The 16032-nt window shown below is 49.4% G+C and overlaps 1 protein-coding gene across 1 annotated transcript; it reads left to right on the forward strand.

Moving 5' to 3' along the window:
* The first annotated feature begins 2836 nt into the window (after positions 1 to 2836).
* On the forward strand, positions 2837 to 8354 carry LOC130880274 (steroid 17-alpha-hydroxylase/17,20 lyase). Its single transcript, XM_057779230.1, has 8 exons — positions 2837 to 3164; positions 4377 to 4515; positions 4645 to 4874; positions 5745 to 5831; positions 6181 to 6396; positions 6697 to 6866; positions 7437 to 7540; positions 7939 to 8354. Exons 1-8 carry the CDS (start codon positions 2868 to 2870, stop codon positions 8229 to 8231), a joined length of 1536 nt encoding a protein of 511 aa, XP_057635213.1. The 5' UTR covers positions 2837 to 2867; the 3' UTR covers positions 8232 to 8354.
* Positions 8355 to 16032: the final 7678 nt, after the last annotated feature.

The following is a 16032-nucleotide window of genomic DNA, read 5'->3' on the forward strand; positions in this document are numbered from 1 at the left end:
AAGTCATAGAGAACAGCTGAAGTTTGGGCACTATGTGGCAGGGCTGGAGTCCCTAAAGGAAGGCTAGAAGAGGCCATCAGTGACGGTGTTGCCTCAGTAACAGCGGAGACCCCAGCATATTGAAGATACCATACGTGGCATGACCACCAGTAACAGCAGCTGAGGGGTGGAGCCTTCCAGAGCATAAGACACAAGCAATGTCTACTGGAAAAACTGAGCCCTTTGGTGCTCAAAAGATGGTGAGTGCCATATGTCAGGCATAGTTGCGCTCTGAATTTGAATTTTGCTTTGATTTGATTATGGTTGCCCTGTTTCTTCTCTCTTGGAGTAAGAAAGTATGTAACATTTTCAATCTTACACAAGAGAATTTGGACTTTTTTTTTTTCACTGTGTAGCCTTGGCTGACCTGGAGCTCACTATGTGGGCCAAGTTGACTTCAAACTCATAGAGATCCACTCTCTGCCTTCTGAGTGCTGACATGAAAGCCTGGGCCGAGACTATGAACTTTTTAATGCCAAATTTTTAAGGACTGTAGGACTTTTATTTATTTATCTATTTATTTATTTATTTATTTTTGGTTTTTCGAGACAGGGTTTCTCTGTAGCTTTGGTGCCTGTCCCGGAACTAGCTCTTGTAGACCAGGCTGGCCTCGAACTCCCAGAGATCCACCTGCCTCTGCCTCCCGAGTACTGGGATTAAAGGTGTGCACCACCACCACCTGGCTGTCTGTAGGACTTTTAAAGTTATATCAGTTTTTTTAAAAATATTTATTTATTTATTATGTATACAATATTCTGTCTGTGTGCGTGTCTGCAGGCCAGAAGAGGGCACCAGACCTCTTTACAGATGGTTGTGAGCCACCATGTGGTTTCCGGGAATTGAACTCAGGACCTTTGGAAGAGCAGGCAATGCTCTTAACCACTGAGCCATCTCTCCAGCCCCCAGTTATATCAGTTTTATAGTGTTTGTTACATTGATATTAATAGGAGATCTTAGGGATCTTCGGGAGCAGAAGAGGAGAGGTTATGTTTTAATAGTGATGTGTTTGTGTGTCAAGTTGTCAAGGGGTCAACTGAGCTGGTTGGTTTTTGCGAACTTGACACAAACATAGACATAACCTGGAAAAAGAAGAACCTCAGATAAGTTATGCCTTATCAGGTTGGCCTATAAGTAAATCTGTGGGATCATTTTTTTTTTGATTAATTATTGATGTGGGAGGGCCCAGCTCACTCCGTGTGCCATCCGTGGACAAGTGATTCTGGGTTGTATAAGAATGCAGGCTGAGCAAGCCATGGGGAGCAAGCCAGTAAGCATCACTACCCCAAGGCCTCTGCTTCAGCTCCTGCTCCAGATTCCTGACTTAGCTTCTCTCAACAGACTGTGTCCTGGGATGTGTAAGTCAAATAAACCCTTTCCTCTCCAAGTTGTTTTGGGTCATGGTCTTTACCACAGCCATAGAAACCAATCTAGAACAAGGAATAGGCATGTTAATAGACAGAAAGTAGATTCGAGGTGTCCGGGTCTGGAGTAGAGAATTGAGAGTTATTGGTTATGGGCTCAGAGCTGCCACGGAGTGATGTAAGTCTTGGATAGTTGTGTATGTAGCAATGAGCACAAGCTTTATACTCCTAAAATGTAAAGTTTTTTGCTGTTGATTTTGAGTGAGACATAGTCTTACATAGCCCAGGATAGCTTCAAACTCCCTGTGAAACTGAGGCTGGCCTGACTCTCTGGCATCTGCCTCCTGAGTGCTGGGGTTACAGGTGTATGACGCCATGCCCTAGCCAAAATGTACATTTAAAAATGACGAGAGATCCAGGGGGTTGGCTCAGTGAGTAGGGGACTTGTCACCCAAGCCTGATGATCTGAGTTTGATCCCCAGAACCCACAGAGTGGAAGGAATGAGCCACACACATGTGACAGACTGATAAACAAATCAAACGCCATGCTTGTCAATTGATAAATGATTAAAATGCCACTCTGAAGTGTTAGGTATGCATGTCGTATGTGTCTGGTGCCTGCAGAGGCCAGAAAAGGGCATTGGATCCTGGACCCAGAGTTACAGAAAGTTGTGAGCTGCCATGTGGGTGCTGGAAATCAACCCGGGGTCTTCTAGAAGAGCAGCCAGTGAGTGCACTTAACCGCTGAGCCATCCCTCCAGCCCTCAGTTAAAGTATCTTAAATGATACGTATTATGTTTTTTATAGTAACATAATAAAATGATTTTTTTCCCCAGAAAAGGTTAAGTAGCTCACTCAAGACAATGTATCTAGAAAGTGACCAAGCTAGATTTGAACAAAAACTTGAAACGACGCTTGAGCTGACGCTCTGAATACCTGAGCAGCCACCAAAACTGAGGCCGTCTGGGCTCTTGTCATCACTGTCTTATGTGGCCTTACGCAGAGTGGCCTTTGCAGAGCTCATTCTTGTCAGATAGTAAATAATAAGATTTAAGTGTCTTGGACGGGTTTGACTTGCTGCAACCTGATGGCATTATTACTGTCTACACAGCACTTTTGACATAAGAACATGCAGGCTCTGAAACCTTGATCTCATTGTGATACCGTTTGCCTCTGGGATGTTCCATCACGCAGGAGCCCCAGGGGAATGATCTGCTCCTTAACCTGCTCCTCCTCCGGGGGTTCGTCCTGAAGTTGGGCCAGCCCTTGAGGAGGCCTCATTCCCTCTCTCTCCCTTTTCTGGGTGAGGACTCAGGCTTGAATTCATTCCAGGATAAACTTTCACCAGCCAAGAGATAACACAACTTCAAGGTGACAACCAGGGACGTCTTTAAAAGTCCTCCTTCCTCGCTGGAGCCGCTGCAGCTTCTCCGCTCCAGGCTGGCCATCAGCCGATATCCGGCTACCATGTGGGAACTTGTAGCTCTCTTGCTGCTCATCCTAGCCTATTTCTTTTGGTGCAAGTCAAAGACAGTTTGTGCCAAGTACCCCAAGAGCCTCCCATTCCTGCCCATTGTGGGCAGCCTGCCGTTTCTCCCCAGACGTGGGCATATGCATGTCAATTTCTTCAAGCTGCAGGAAAGATATGGTCCCATCTATTCTCTTTATCTGGGTACCACACCTACAGTGATCATCGGCCAGTATCAGCTGGCCAAGGAAGTGCTCATTAAGAAAGGAAAAGAATTCTCCGGTCGGCCACAAATGGTAAGCAGGGCCCACCCTCCCCTCTCAGCCCCTGGGATCGTACAGTTCTTCATTTTTCCAAAACTGGACTAGTGGGACCACTCCCTCAGACCTTCTCCAATCTCTAAACTGGGAAGGAGGGAGACCTCTTGAGTGGCTTGTCCAGCAAGGTGGTGCAGGGACCTGCAGAGTTAGGGAGCCCTTACTCCACTCTTCCCTCTAGTATGAGATAGTCATTCTAGATCGCACTGACAAAGCCCATCGCCCAGACCTAAAGCTAAAGTTCTCCATAGGTGTGACTGTTACATTTGTTGGAAAATAGGGGCAGTGGTTGCATCGTCTACAGGAAGATGCTGGGAGAAGCAGCTGGTCCCAGCGGGGGGGGGGGGGGGGGACCTAAGATTGTCGTTTCCCTGAGCATGTGGCTTTGGCTCACAGATAGCTGGGGGGGGGGGGGCGGACGGACAGGGAGCAGGGAAATACAGTAGTATCTCAAGCCTCTGACTTCATTGTGCTGACTGTTGAATAGTCACCCTACAAACAACACCCCTGCTCCCTTGAGCACCCCAATAAAGCACAGCTGGCCTCAGCTTTGAGCAAACCAAAATAGAATCATTTACCCTGGGCTAGTCAGCCAGAGCAGTCTGCTGCACTACAGGACTTTCCCAGGTTTGGGGTTCCTCTCAGAAGCAAAAGAATAAGAGGCTGGGCCAGGTGGGGCTTGGAGGGTCAGGGATGTAAGAGGGATACTTTGGGCCTTTGTGCTTTTGGACGTGCCTTTCAGAGGAGACAGCTCAAACATGTGCTGTCGTCAAATGCGGGTTTGAGGCTGGGTTCACAGTCCTGCAGTGAGAAGAGAAAGAAACGGCATGAATTCTGTGACTTTTAGCAGTTTGACGGTGGTGGGAAAGGTAGCGAAATCTCCCAGTCTCCCTGTCCTTAAGACAGGTACGCCTGGTTTTCCCCGCCCATAGCTACATCTCCTGGTCAGAAACCTAAGCAGAGAGGCCCAGAGGGCACCCTACTGATAAACTGAACCCCAGAACTCTTGCATTCAAATTCAGGGCTCCTTCTGTCTCCTCACTACCGCCTTTCATGGAACTGTAAGGAGGACTTTAGGGCCATCCTAGTGAGGGGGGAGCAGCCCTCAAGTCAGCCCTGCAGGTCCAGGGAGAAGACAGAGAGTTCCAGGGGTTGCCTAATAATTTCTACAGTCTTGCCTGCTCTCCAAAGGTGACTCTAAGCCTCTTGTCGGACCAAGGAAAAGGCATCGCCTTTGCCGACTTCAGTGGCGCCTGGCAGCTGCACCGAAAGTTGGCGCTCAGCACCTTTGCCCTGTTCAGGGATGGTGACCAGAAACTGGAGAAGATCAGTGAGTGAGAGGCTTGCCCTGGGGAGCTGGGTCCAGTCATTCCTTAGCGGCGGCTGCCACCCCGTGGCCATCCCGGAGAAGTGGGCCCTGGTGGAGAGGTGACGTATTTAGCATTCCCTCTCTCCCCAGTCTGCCAGGAAGCCAGCTCACTGTGTGACTTGCTGCTCACCCACAACCAGGAGTCCATCTATCTGTCCCAGCCATTGTTCATGGCAGTAACCAACATCATCTGTACCATCTGCTTCAGCATCTCCTACGAGAACAACGACCCGATCCTGACCACCATTAAGACCTTTACAGAAGGCATCCTGGATAGCCTGGGCCACGATAACCTGGTGGACATATTTCCCTGGTTGACGGTGAGAACACCTCTCCACTCCGGATCCCACCAGGACAGTGTCCCTAGTGCTTCCGGTTCCCACGACCATCTTTCTCATCGCACTCAGCCAACAGCCACTGTCTGCTGTGCCTCTTGCCGCTGCAGACAGTTCACTGGCATCTCACCCTCAGGGCAGGCTCTCGTGTAGCTGAGAGATGACCTTGAGATTTTGCTCTTCCTGCCTCCAAGTCTCAAGTACTAGGACTATAACATGTCCTGTGATGCTCTCCTTTTTAAATCCTGTATATCCTGTATCTTTGTTTTGGTTTTGGTTTTTTGAGACAGGGTTTCTCTGTAGCTTTGGAGCCTGTCCTGGAACTAGCTCTTGTAGATCAGGCTGGCCTTGAACTCACAAAGATCTGCCTGCCTCTGCCTCCCGAGTGCTGGGATTAAAGGAGTGTGCTACCACCACCCGGCTAAATCCTGTATCTTAATATTTATACTCTTATTATTTTCCAATTGCCATGTGCCTGCAGCAGGCATGCTGTTAATCATTAGGTCCCCCTGGAGGTATATCAAATTATCCTCTTGGTCTAGATGAGAAAAACAGGCTGAACCTAGCTGAGGAACTTGCCTCAGTCTCTGTTCTATGGGAAAGACAGAGCGCACAGCTGTGGGGGCTTAGGGAATTGAATGTGGAGAGGATGAGGAGTCCACCCTGCCCTCCACTGTTTTAAGTTGTCCTTCTTGGCCATGTAATCTCATCCTCTCGTTATCTTGCCTTCCGAGATGAAGGTCCAGGCGCGCGGGGGGGGGGGGGGGGATTTTCTTAAAGAGAAAACTAAGGTCTGCTTTCAGGAAGAATTCTCCTAGCTGGATAGATGGATTTGACATTTCCTTCTGTTTCCAGATTTTTCCCAATAAAACCTTGGACACGATAAAGAGCTATGTTAAAGTTCGAGATGAAGTACTGTCTAAAATATTGGGAAAATGCAAGGTAAGAGCTAGGGCAGAGGCAAATAAGAGGTTAGGGTGCGGTGAGAGCAGGCCCGGGCACACGGTAGACACCATAAGAGCTCCAGGGCCTGGCAGGGGCCTGGCAGGGGCTTGGCACATCATACGCTACCGCTAGGAACTGACTTATTCATGAATGGGAGTGGAAAAGTGAGAAACTGAGAAAGGTCTTAGAAGGGACCCACGGCTCCTGCTGCCTCTGCAAACTCACAGGTCCTGCCCAGCCCCTCTCCACTCTCAAGTTCAGGGAACCTTGCTGTCTCTAGTCTAAGATGGAGCGTGGCGGGGTTATGGAGGTGGGTCTCCCTCCTCATCCTCATCTCCCACTCCAGGAGAAATTCAGCATTGACGCCATCTCCAGCCTGACGGACATTCTGATCCAAGCCAAGATGAACGCAGACAATAACAACAGCAGCGAAGCCCAGGCTTCGACTGCATTTTCAGACAGGCACATCCTCTCCACGGTGGCAGACATCTTTGGGGCTGGGATAGAGACCACCGTCTCGGTGTTGCGCTGGATTGTGGCTTTCCTGCTCCACAATCCTGAGGTGAGTGAGCGTCTCCTCACTCTTGTCTTCCTGTGGAATCCAACCAGCCCCATTGGGGGAGGGGGGCTGGGGCGCAATGCCTGGAGCCCTCTGTGCAGATAACCCAGCTCTGCCTCTCATACAAGCAGTGGCTGACTCTGACCCTGGGTTAATATTGCCTCACCTTCTAGAAACAAGGCCTAGGCTGCAGAGCCGTCACTGGATAGAATCTTGTCGGGATTGTAATCACTGGGTTCTGCTAAGCCCGCCTCCCTCTTAGCCGAGAACAACCTGGTCACGTGACCTTGTTCTGGTCCTCAGGTGATGAAGAAGATCCAAAAAGAGATTGACCAGAATATCGGTTTCAACTGCATACCAACTTTCAATGACCGAAATCGCCTCCTCATGCTCGAGGCCACTATCCGAGAAGTGCTTCGCATCAGACCTGTGGCCCCCGTACTCATCCCCCACAAGGCTAACATTGACTCAAGGTACGTCTTTCTCACCGAGACACTCAGCCTAGGATGCAGCCTTTAGCTAGCCCATTTTGTCCCCCATCCGTGTCCCACCTGCCCTGAGCTGCTCATCAACCTATTGTCAAATGGTGATGGCTGTCAATCATCCCACCCTAGCCATCCTAACGGCTGCATCTGCCGCCACCCTGATCTCCACTGACCAAGCTGCAGCTCCATCTGGCTTTCCCTCTAAACTTACTGGTGCCCTGGAGACACGGGTCTGGACTGAAGGACAGGGTGCTCAATGTTCCAATCTCATCAGACAGCTGTCACTCACACACACACACACACACACACACACACACACACGCACCAGCTTCCGAGGCACACCCATGTACTGACAAGCACAAATGTCCACATACATAAGGTTGAGAGGCAAGCACTTAACGAGCCGATAAGGCTGGATCTAGGTGCAACCTTGGCAGAAGCTGGAAACTGAGGAGTGAGTGAGAATGAAGGCCTAGAAGATTCTTTCCCCAGGGGAATCTTGGGGCTGAGCAAGAAGGGGAAGATACTATCCCTTTTCTTTCTCCTTGTCTGGGTCAGCATTGGCGAGTTTACCATCCCCAAGGACACACACGTGATCGTCAATCTGTGGGCGCTGCACCACAGTGAGGAGGAGTGGGACCAGCCAGATCAGTTCCTGCCTGGTGAGTGTCTGTCTGCCCCAGCCTGGCCCCTGGGCCACACAGCTAGACTGGATTCTACTCCCTGGGCCAACTCTTCTTCCTGCCCACTAGGCTTGCTACTAGAAAATTCTTGGCTGTATCCCACAGGCCTGTTGCCATTTCCATTCTCCTGGAGATTGCCCCAACTCTTCATAACTGGACTTTCCAACTCCTCAAATCACTTCTGTGGGAAGTCTGCAGGCATCTGTCTCCTAGTAGCCCCGCCCCTCTTCTCTTGGATGGTGCTATTTCTCCTGGTGTGACCTCTTCCTCTCTCTTCATCCTTCCTGAATACTTAATTCCTCATGGCCTAAACGTGGGTTGAGGTTCTCTGGGCAAAAGCTTGGCCTCTGGCTGACGCTTCCCTCTGTCGTCTCCAGAACGCTTCTTAGACCCGACTGGAAGCCATCTCATCACACCCTCATTAAGTTACCTGCCCTTCGGAGCTGGGCCCCGCTCCTGTGTCGGAGAGGTTCTGGCCCGCCAAGAGCTCTTCCTCTTCATGGCCTGCCTGCTGCAGAGGTTTGACCTGGATGTGCCCGATGATGGGCAGTTGCCCAGCCTGGAGGGTGACCCCAAGGTGGTCTTTCTGATCGACCCCTTCAGAGTAAAGCTCACGGTCCGCCAAGCATGGAAGGATGCCCAGGCAGAGGTTAGCACCTGGAGGTCGTAACTAAAGTCTCCTGGTCCCATGCTGTGCAGCCCACCGCACAGAATTAGAAGTGCTGCTCCTACCATCTCCTACATCCTTACTGACTCCTGCCCCATTATCTAGCTTGCAGCAGTGGAGGACGACATGCCTAAATTAAAGATTTTTCCAATAAAAGTCTCTGGGTTGCCTATTTATTTACTCATTTGCTTATTCATTCAGACAACAAACATGGAGTTATTTATTTATTTATTTTGTGTGACAGAGAGGGGTGTGTGTGTGTAAATGAAAGAGCAACTCACAGGAGATGATCTTTTCCTTACCATGTCGATTTCAGGGATAGAAACCAGGACATCAAGCTTGGCAGCCTTTACCTGATGAGTCATCTTGTACACCTCTCAAAACATTTTATTGAGCCAGGCGGTGGTGGTGCACGCCTTTAATCCCAGCACTTGGGAGGCAGAGCCAGGCGGATCTCTGTGAGTTTGAGACCAGCCTGGTCTACAAGAGCTAGTTCTAGGACAGGCTCCAAAGCCACAGAGAAACCCTGTCTCGAAAAAAAAAAATTTATTGAGTACACACCATACACCATTCTCTGACTCAGGACACTCAGCCTGTGTGTGTGTGTGTGTGTGTGTGTGTGCGTGCGGGGGCGGGGGGAGACAACCAGGAATGTTAAACACATAGGGTTTGTCCCTTCAAAGGGAGATGCATATAATCTGTTATCTGCCCAAAGGCTGGGAGAAGACACAGTTAATAGCCTGGTGACCTTTACAATATCTGTATGGCCAAGACCACATCTGATCCTATCCTAGACCCTCATTGTGAGCTTGTCAATCTACAGAACCCATCTTTATGGAAGGTGTCACATGTGGTCAGTCATCTTTATGGGAAGCATCACGTGTTTCAATGCATCAAGTTTAAGCCTTATTGTGAGCATGGAATCTAGTTAATCATCGCCAGAAAAGTTTTCACCAAACTGTGCTGTGCTTAAATACGCCTAAAATAAACTACTTGGAGCTGGGTGGTGGTGGCACACACTTTTAATCCCAAAGGCAGGAGAATCTCTGAGTTTGAAGCCAGCCTGGTCTACAGAGCAAGTTCTAGGGCAGCCAGGGTACACAGAAAAACCTGTTTTGAAAAACCAAACAACAACAAGCAAGCAAGCAAACAAAAAAATCTAGTTGGGGGTCAGTAGATTTTTTGACCCAAGTTTGATCCAACACCTGTGACTTATTGTGTTGAACCAAACTATCTCATCTTGTGGGGATCATCACTCTGAAGGTCTTGGTGGTCCCAGAGACACCACACGCACACACACACAAGTTTGGTGACATCTTAGTGAAGACTGACAGGTAAGTGAGTTTCAGGCTCACAAATGCTTTGGGGTGGGGCAGTCTCTGGTGGGCTAGCATAGGAGGCAGGCCAGCTCCTCTGGGACCTTTGTAAGGAGCAGGGAGTTTAATTTCTATCCCAGACACACAAAAAGTCACTAGCAGATTAGAAACGCATGAGTGAAGCAATGAGAAAGGGTCTCATGTAGCTCAGGCTAGCCTCCACCTTGCTATGTGGCGGAGGCTGGCCTTGATTCACCTCCATTCACCTCAGAAGTACTGAGAGTCCAGGCTTGCCCACATCATCACTCCCAGCTCTACTGTCATTCTGGGGGCTCCCCCTGGAGGCTTCATGGACATTTAAGAAGGAGGCTGCTGTGCCAGCATGGGAACGGGATGTATGGGTGAGGGGGTGGGGGTCTGGGGCATGGCTACAGCTGGGAGGGTAGTGAGGGCTAGCAGAACTGAGTCTTCGTCTGAAAGCAGACCTCCTGATCTTGTTTACTCTGACCTATACCTTTTACTAGATGGGCCTCATAAATTTGGCTTTGTGACCCTGTATAACCCAGACTGGGTCCGTTAGAAGAATGCCATCTTGGTCCACAAGGATGGGTCCTTCCTCCTCTTCCTCTCAGGTAAACACCACCATGAGAAAGATTTCTAAAAAGGTGCCTTCAGCAGCCACACCTGGATTCCTCTCCCCTCCCCACTCAGAACGCCCTGGGAATTGGAGATGCCTCCTTCCTGGAAGATGGAGCTAATCCTTGAACCTGGCATCGTGTGTACGTGCATGTGTGTGTGTACGCGCATGTGTGTGCATGTGTGTATGTGCATGTGTGTACGTCATGTGTGTACGCGCATGTGTGCACACACATGTGTTTACGTGCAAGTGTGTGCATGTGTGTACGTGCATGCGTGCGCGTGCATGTGTGCATGTGTGTACGTGCATGTGTGCACGTGCATGTGTTTACGTGCAAGTGTGCATGTGCATGTATATGTGCATGTTTGTAGTGCATGTGTGTGCGTGTGTGTACATGCATGTGTGTGCATGTGTGTACGTGCATGTGTGTGTACATGTGTGTACGCACATGTGTGTGTTGTGTGATATTTTCATTGTGTTCTGACCAATAAAGCTTGCTTGGAGTCAGAGGGTGGAGGCAGCCACTAGCTGACCATAGAGGTTTGAATGACTGGGAAAGAGGACAGGAAGTGATAAGGCAGGGCTGAGACAGGGGCTTGACACTTTTGGATGTAGGAAGGGAAGAGGTAGGAAGTAACTGTGGCTGCTCTTCTGCTTCTCTGACTCCACGCAAGCTTTATTTGTCAGAACACAATTTAAAAAAATCACAACACGTGTGTGTGTGCATACACATATGTGAGTGGGAGTGGATGTGGCAGTCATCTTGTTTGCGACTGGGTATCCTCTGTGCTCTCTACTTTATGCGTTACTTGACCTGCGTCGGGTGAGCCTCCTGTCTTTTGGTTTGGGTACACTATGATTTTGGGGTACGCTATGGTTACAGACATTTGTGCTACTGTTTCTGGCTTTTATGCAGGTCCTAGAGATTCCAACTCAGGTCACCAAGTCTTGTTCGGTAACAATAATCGATCTCCCCAGCTGGAATCCAGCATCTTCAGACCTTGGCCAGTGGCCAGCCAACACATGACGGCCATTGTGGGAGACAGTAACCTTTGACTTTCAGCCTAGAAAGTGGCCCCATTCCCAGATCCCTGACGCCAGCCAGACCAGCATCAAATCATCAGCAGTTGGGTCCTTCACCTCTGGAAAAGTCAGGGACATGCCTACGATCCTGCCTGGTTAAGCTGCCAACAGGAAGTTGAAGGAACTTCAAGGAGTTAGGTCACAGTGTGTTCTTTCTTGAGAGAGATTTTAGCGCAGCTGTAGCTGACTCTACTCCAACTCTCCCACATCAGTCTTGCTCGTCAAGTACCGGTGACCCCAGACCCTGCTCAACAGCCTGGAGGGAGCTTGTAGGGAGAGGTGGTGATGAAACCATGTCAGGCTGAAGAGAAGTTAAACTGGAGGTCACCCCTTCCCTCTGCAGGTTCTCTCCCAGCTGGCTGCAGCGAGGGCCAGACTTCCTAGGGATGGAAGGAGGAGAGGCTAAGTGTTTCATCTGCTCAGACCCGAAAGACACTTTATGAGCTAGCAATGAACAGACGGGCAAATGAGCAGGAAGTCTGTGTTCTCCACAGCAGTGGAGGATGAGCCCGACCCAACACGAGGAAACTGTGTCTTTTGGGAGAATAATGGCATGAGTCCTGCCTGGAGCCTGCAATGGGAGACTTCAACCCGCTGATCCGAATCGTCAAATCCCTGACTTCTCCATGGCTCGGAGTAAATGCCTTCTTCCCAGACTTAGACTCCGGTAATCGAATTACCCTTGGCTTTCAAACTGTTGAAACAACGGTTCCCAAGAAATTCCAATTTCCCCAGGAATTTTAGGCTGGGAAAAGGAAGAAGGAGGCTGGAGCCTGGTGTTAGCCAGAGGAGGAACTTGTCTCCTAGAAAGAGTTCTCATGGACTGAATCCAAGACAATGAAGGTGGGTAGGACCACACCTCAGCCAGGACTATCTAGTTACGCGGATCTCTTGCCTTCTACTTAAACCTAGATCTCAGGACCCCAAAGATGGACTTGGTGGAAAGTATCACGGGATCCCTTTGTTCCTCTTCCCAAGGTGAAACATGGTGCTGTCTCTTGTTGGCTTTGCATCGTTTCTGACTGTTTAGGTGGCTGGCAAGCTGGTTTCTTACTGTTCCAGGGCCCAGGATTTGGTCCTAACTGCTAATATGTTCTTCCTCCCAGAGTTCGAGGCTGAGCCCTCTCTTTTTCTTGCATATTAGTACATAACAAACCAGTTACATGCACCAGAGGACCCTATCCAATGCCCAGAATCTGATCCAGGAGTCTTAGCTCCAGTGTTGATCAATAGGAAATATTCAGAAGGAAGCCCATTTATAGTTTTTTGTTTGTTTGTTTACTTTGTTGTTTTGGTTTTTCAAGACAGGATTTTTCTGTGTAACAGCTCTGGCTGTCCTGGAATCCACTCTGCCGAGCAGGCTGGCCTTGAACTCACAGAAATCTGTCTGCCTGCCTCTGCCCCGAGTGCGGGGATTAAAACTTGGATCCACTTTTCGTTTTTCATTTGCTCGTTTCGAGAGTCTCCTGAAAATCAGGCTGGCCTCAAATCCGCTACATAGCTGAGGATGTTGGGATCACAGGCATGTGCCACCATGTCTGCCTTTCTTTCCTCCCTTCAGTGCTGGGTATCACAGGCAGGTGCCACCGTGTTCATCTTTCTTTTTTCCCTTCAGTGCTGAGTGTCAGAGGCAGGATTCTGTGCATGCTGGGTGTGTGCTCTACCACTGTGCCACGCCCCCAGTCCCCCATCGTCACCTCTCAGTCCTCAGACTACTTAGTCAGCAAAGTGACGGTAAATCAATGTTTAACCCCAGTTTGGGAGAGACACCCAATTTTTAGCGCTTGCCAACTACTAGGTTTTCTGTGCCCCTCTCTACAATAAGTTTCTCCACTAATGCAGTAAGCCAGATCAAGTCAAACTGAAAAGGTATAACGACAGGTATATTGAGCAAAGCAACTCCCAGGCCCAACTCACTGATCCCAGAGATCAAGGCCAGAGAGTCACAAACCCCAGCCAGGACAACAAAGTTTTATAGGTTGTAGGTGAGGGGTGATGATGTGTCTGCCACAAGCTGGGTTTGTGCCCAAGTATGGTCAAAAGCTGAGTGCTTAGGCAGGGACTTGGACGGCTGGCAACTTCAAGGGAGGAAGCCGGTTTAGTGGCCAAGAATGCAGAACTAGGTTTTCTAAGTTTTCAGTAACTTTCCTTTATTCTGAGATGGGGAAGGGGACTGGGGTGACAGAGAGAGGACTAGGGCTCCCAGGACCATGCAGAGGTGAACCGGATCGCATCACCTGGAGGCATGGAGGAAGGCATCCTTGAGAAACACATCACTGGGTAGTTCCCTCATGTGTGAACATCAGTGTACCTGTACAGCCTTGTAGGTAGGCAGCCTATGCCACAGCAGGACCACACGCTGTCTGGTATGCAGCTCCACTATAACCTTATTGCTGGGCATGTAGTCTGTCACAGAAACTTTATTGTGGCATTTGGCAGCAAAGAGCGAACGCCCTCTGTATGTTCGGGGCATAGATTACACTAACATGGAATGTCAGGAAATGGCTCACTTTGCATACTCATTACCTGTTTCCAATATATTCATGCATGGGCTTAGACTTTTATTGCCTGTTTAATAAGCAGTTCTTAAAATCTTTGAACATTTAATAATAATTAACTCTTGTAAGCTTAAATAGCTATACCCAGCTACCCTCCCCCAGAGTTCCTATCCTTGAGAAAAACTCTTCCCACAGGGCCCTCTGCTGGGGAGGGGAGGTGTTCCCCAGAGAGAATGTGTGCAGTGTGCAAGTTAGTGTTTCCTGAGGCCTCTGGTGGCCATGAAACCCAAAGTGACGGCTACTCTCTGCAGTCACACAACTGTGTATGGCAGGGGACCAGAGTGGGAGACACTGGGAAAGGGAGGGAGAATACTCAGACAATGGTCCCTGGCCTCTCAGTCCTAGTCCTACATCCTTTCCTTCTGCTGACTTCCTGAACTGCCATGTTGTCATATGGAAGGGGGGCTCCCTCCACAAAAGCTGCCCACTCTGAGGCTTGGGTGAGGATAAGAGCTATATGGACAGGAAAGTCCCTTCTAAGTGAAAAGGCCAGTCTATGGAGACAAATTCAGTGCTTCTATTTAGAGACCATAGACAACTTATTTGGCTTTCTTGCACCCCAGGTTTCCCATCTATAATATGTGGGTGTACGGATGTGGGCTGTGGTGTTGTGTAGTCTCCTCAGTATTGGCTCTGAGGTGAGTATGGACTTATATAGCATGTTTGGTTCCTCAATAAACACTGGCCATATCAATATTTCATTTAAAAAATTGTCTTTGCCTGAGGGTTTTACACAAACGTCTCAGAAGTAGGCTGGGTTGGGAGGTTTGTCAATGAGACTTCCAGAACCCACCTGCTGTTAAGAGCCAGGAAGTGACGATAGCCAAGAAATGGGTAGGGAATTAGAGGCCAGACAGACGCCTCTGGCTCCCGCATGGATGTTTTGTAACTTTTCCTAGTGGCAGTAGCAGGGTTACGGTGAGTAGATTATTTCTAACCAAACAAAAATCCGCCCCCCGCCCATACTGACAATTTTATTTTGACCTTCTCTGGAGGAAGCGCTGTGCGCGCACACACGCACGCAGTTTTAACTCCTGAGATTCTGACTATTTCCAAGGGTCATGCCATCCTTATGTGAGTTAACTGTTATGGGAGCTATTGTTGTTGTATTGTTCTTTGAGACAGGGCCTCACTGGGGAGCTTCAGAAGCCGCTTGCCTCTGCCTTCTCAGTGCTCTGGACCACAGGCGCGTGCACCACCACACCCAGCCAGCCAAAGAGGAAGTTAACTTTGACCTAGACCTACAGAAGCCCTGCTCCTCCCTGGGGGTAAGTTGGAAGGTATGAGGCCTGGGAGGGTGGTTGAGGTAATGTTTCCGGCCTCGCCTTTCAGGGAGTTTTACAACAGGCCCTTCCTTGATTTCCTCATATTTGCGAAGTCACCAGTCTCCTCACATGGCTTCTGGGCACACTGCAACTCTTCACTGTCTGGCCTTTGGGATCAACAGTTCTGGCTTCAAAACCTGGCTCTGCTATTCATCAGCAGTGAGATCCTGGACTTCTGAATGTCTTCCTCCTTACCACTGACAGCAGAGATAATTACAACCTGAGGAGCTGTATCAGGGTTAAACTGTGAAGATGCTTGAACAAGGCTCACCTCAGGCCCACAGCCAATGACTGAACAAGGCTCAGGTCCACAGCCAATGATTGAACAAGGCTCGTTCCTCTCAGGTCCACAGCCAATGGTTGAACAAGGCTCGCCTCAGGTTCACAGCCAATGATTGAACAAGGCTCATTTTGGCTCAGGTCCACAGTCAATGACTGAACAAGGCTCGTTCGTCTCAGGTCCACAGCCAATGGTTGAACAAGGCTCGGCGCAGGTCCACAGCCAACGAGTAATAACAGGACACAGGCAGGTATGAACTGGACATTTTATTGCCTGTTTACCTTGGGCTTCATCTCTGGCCACTCTCCAGATGCAGAGACCCAGGACTACGCTGCTTGTGGCTTTTCCACACCACGCTCCACGTGGCTCCCAGGTGGACCTCTTGGACCTTTGTGCCTTTTAGCACCTGGCACGCAGTAGAGAGCACTCAATCATTTAGCACCCAGTAACCTATAGTATCCTATAGGTGCCTAGGATTCCCTGTGCATCCTTCTGCCCCTGGCAACCATGGAGTCACTTTTACCAGGCCTACCCTCATCTCTCAGTTTGTACTAACAGTACTGTGTGCCTTGTCCCTCTCCAGGGCTCCATTCTGAAGACAGTAC

Source organism: Chionomys nivalis, chromosome 8 (genome assembly GCF_950005125.1).
Source record: "Chionomys nivalis chromosome 8, mChiNiv1.1, whole genome shotgun sequence".
In the NCBI taxonomy this organism is placed as follows: domain Eukaryota; kingdom Metazoa; phylum Chordata; class Mammalia; order Rodentia; family Cricetidae; genus Chionomys; species Chionomys nivalis.

Bases quoted from the DNA above. Each gene is read 5' to 3' on its own strand.
- LOC130880274 (XM_057779230.1), top strand. From the start codon at position 2,868: ATGTGGGAACTTGTAGCTCTCTTGCTGCTCATCCTAGCCTATTTCTTT. The intron at 3,165-4,376 runs GTAAGCAGGGCC...TGCTCTCCAAAG, and splicing joins TCTCCGGTCGGCCACAAATG to GTGACTCTAAGCCTCTTGTC. The intron at 5,832-6,180 runs GTAAGAGCTAGG...CTCCCACTCCAG, and splicing joins AAATATTGGGAAAATGCAAG to GAGAAATTCAGCATTGACGC.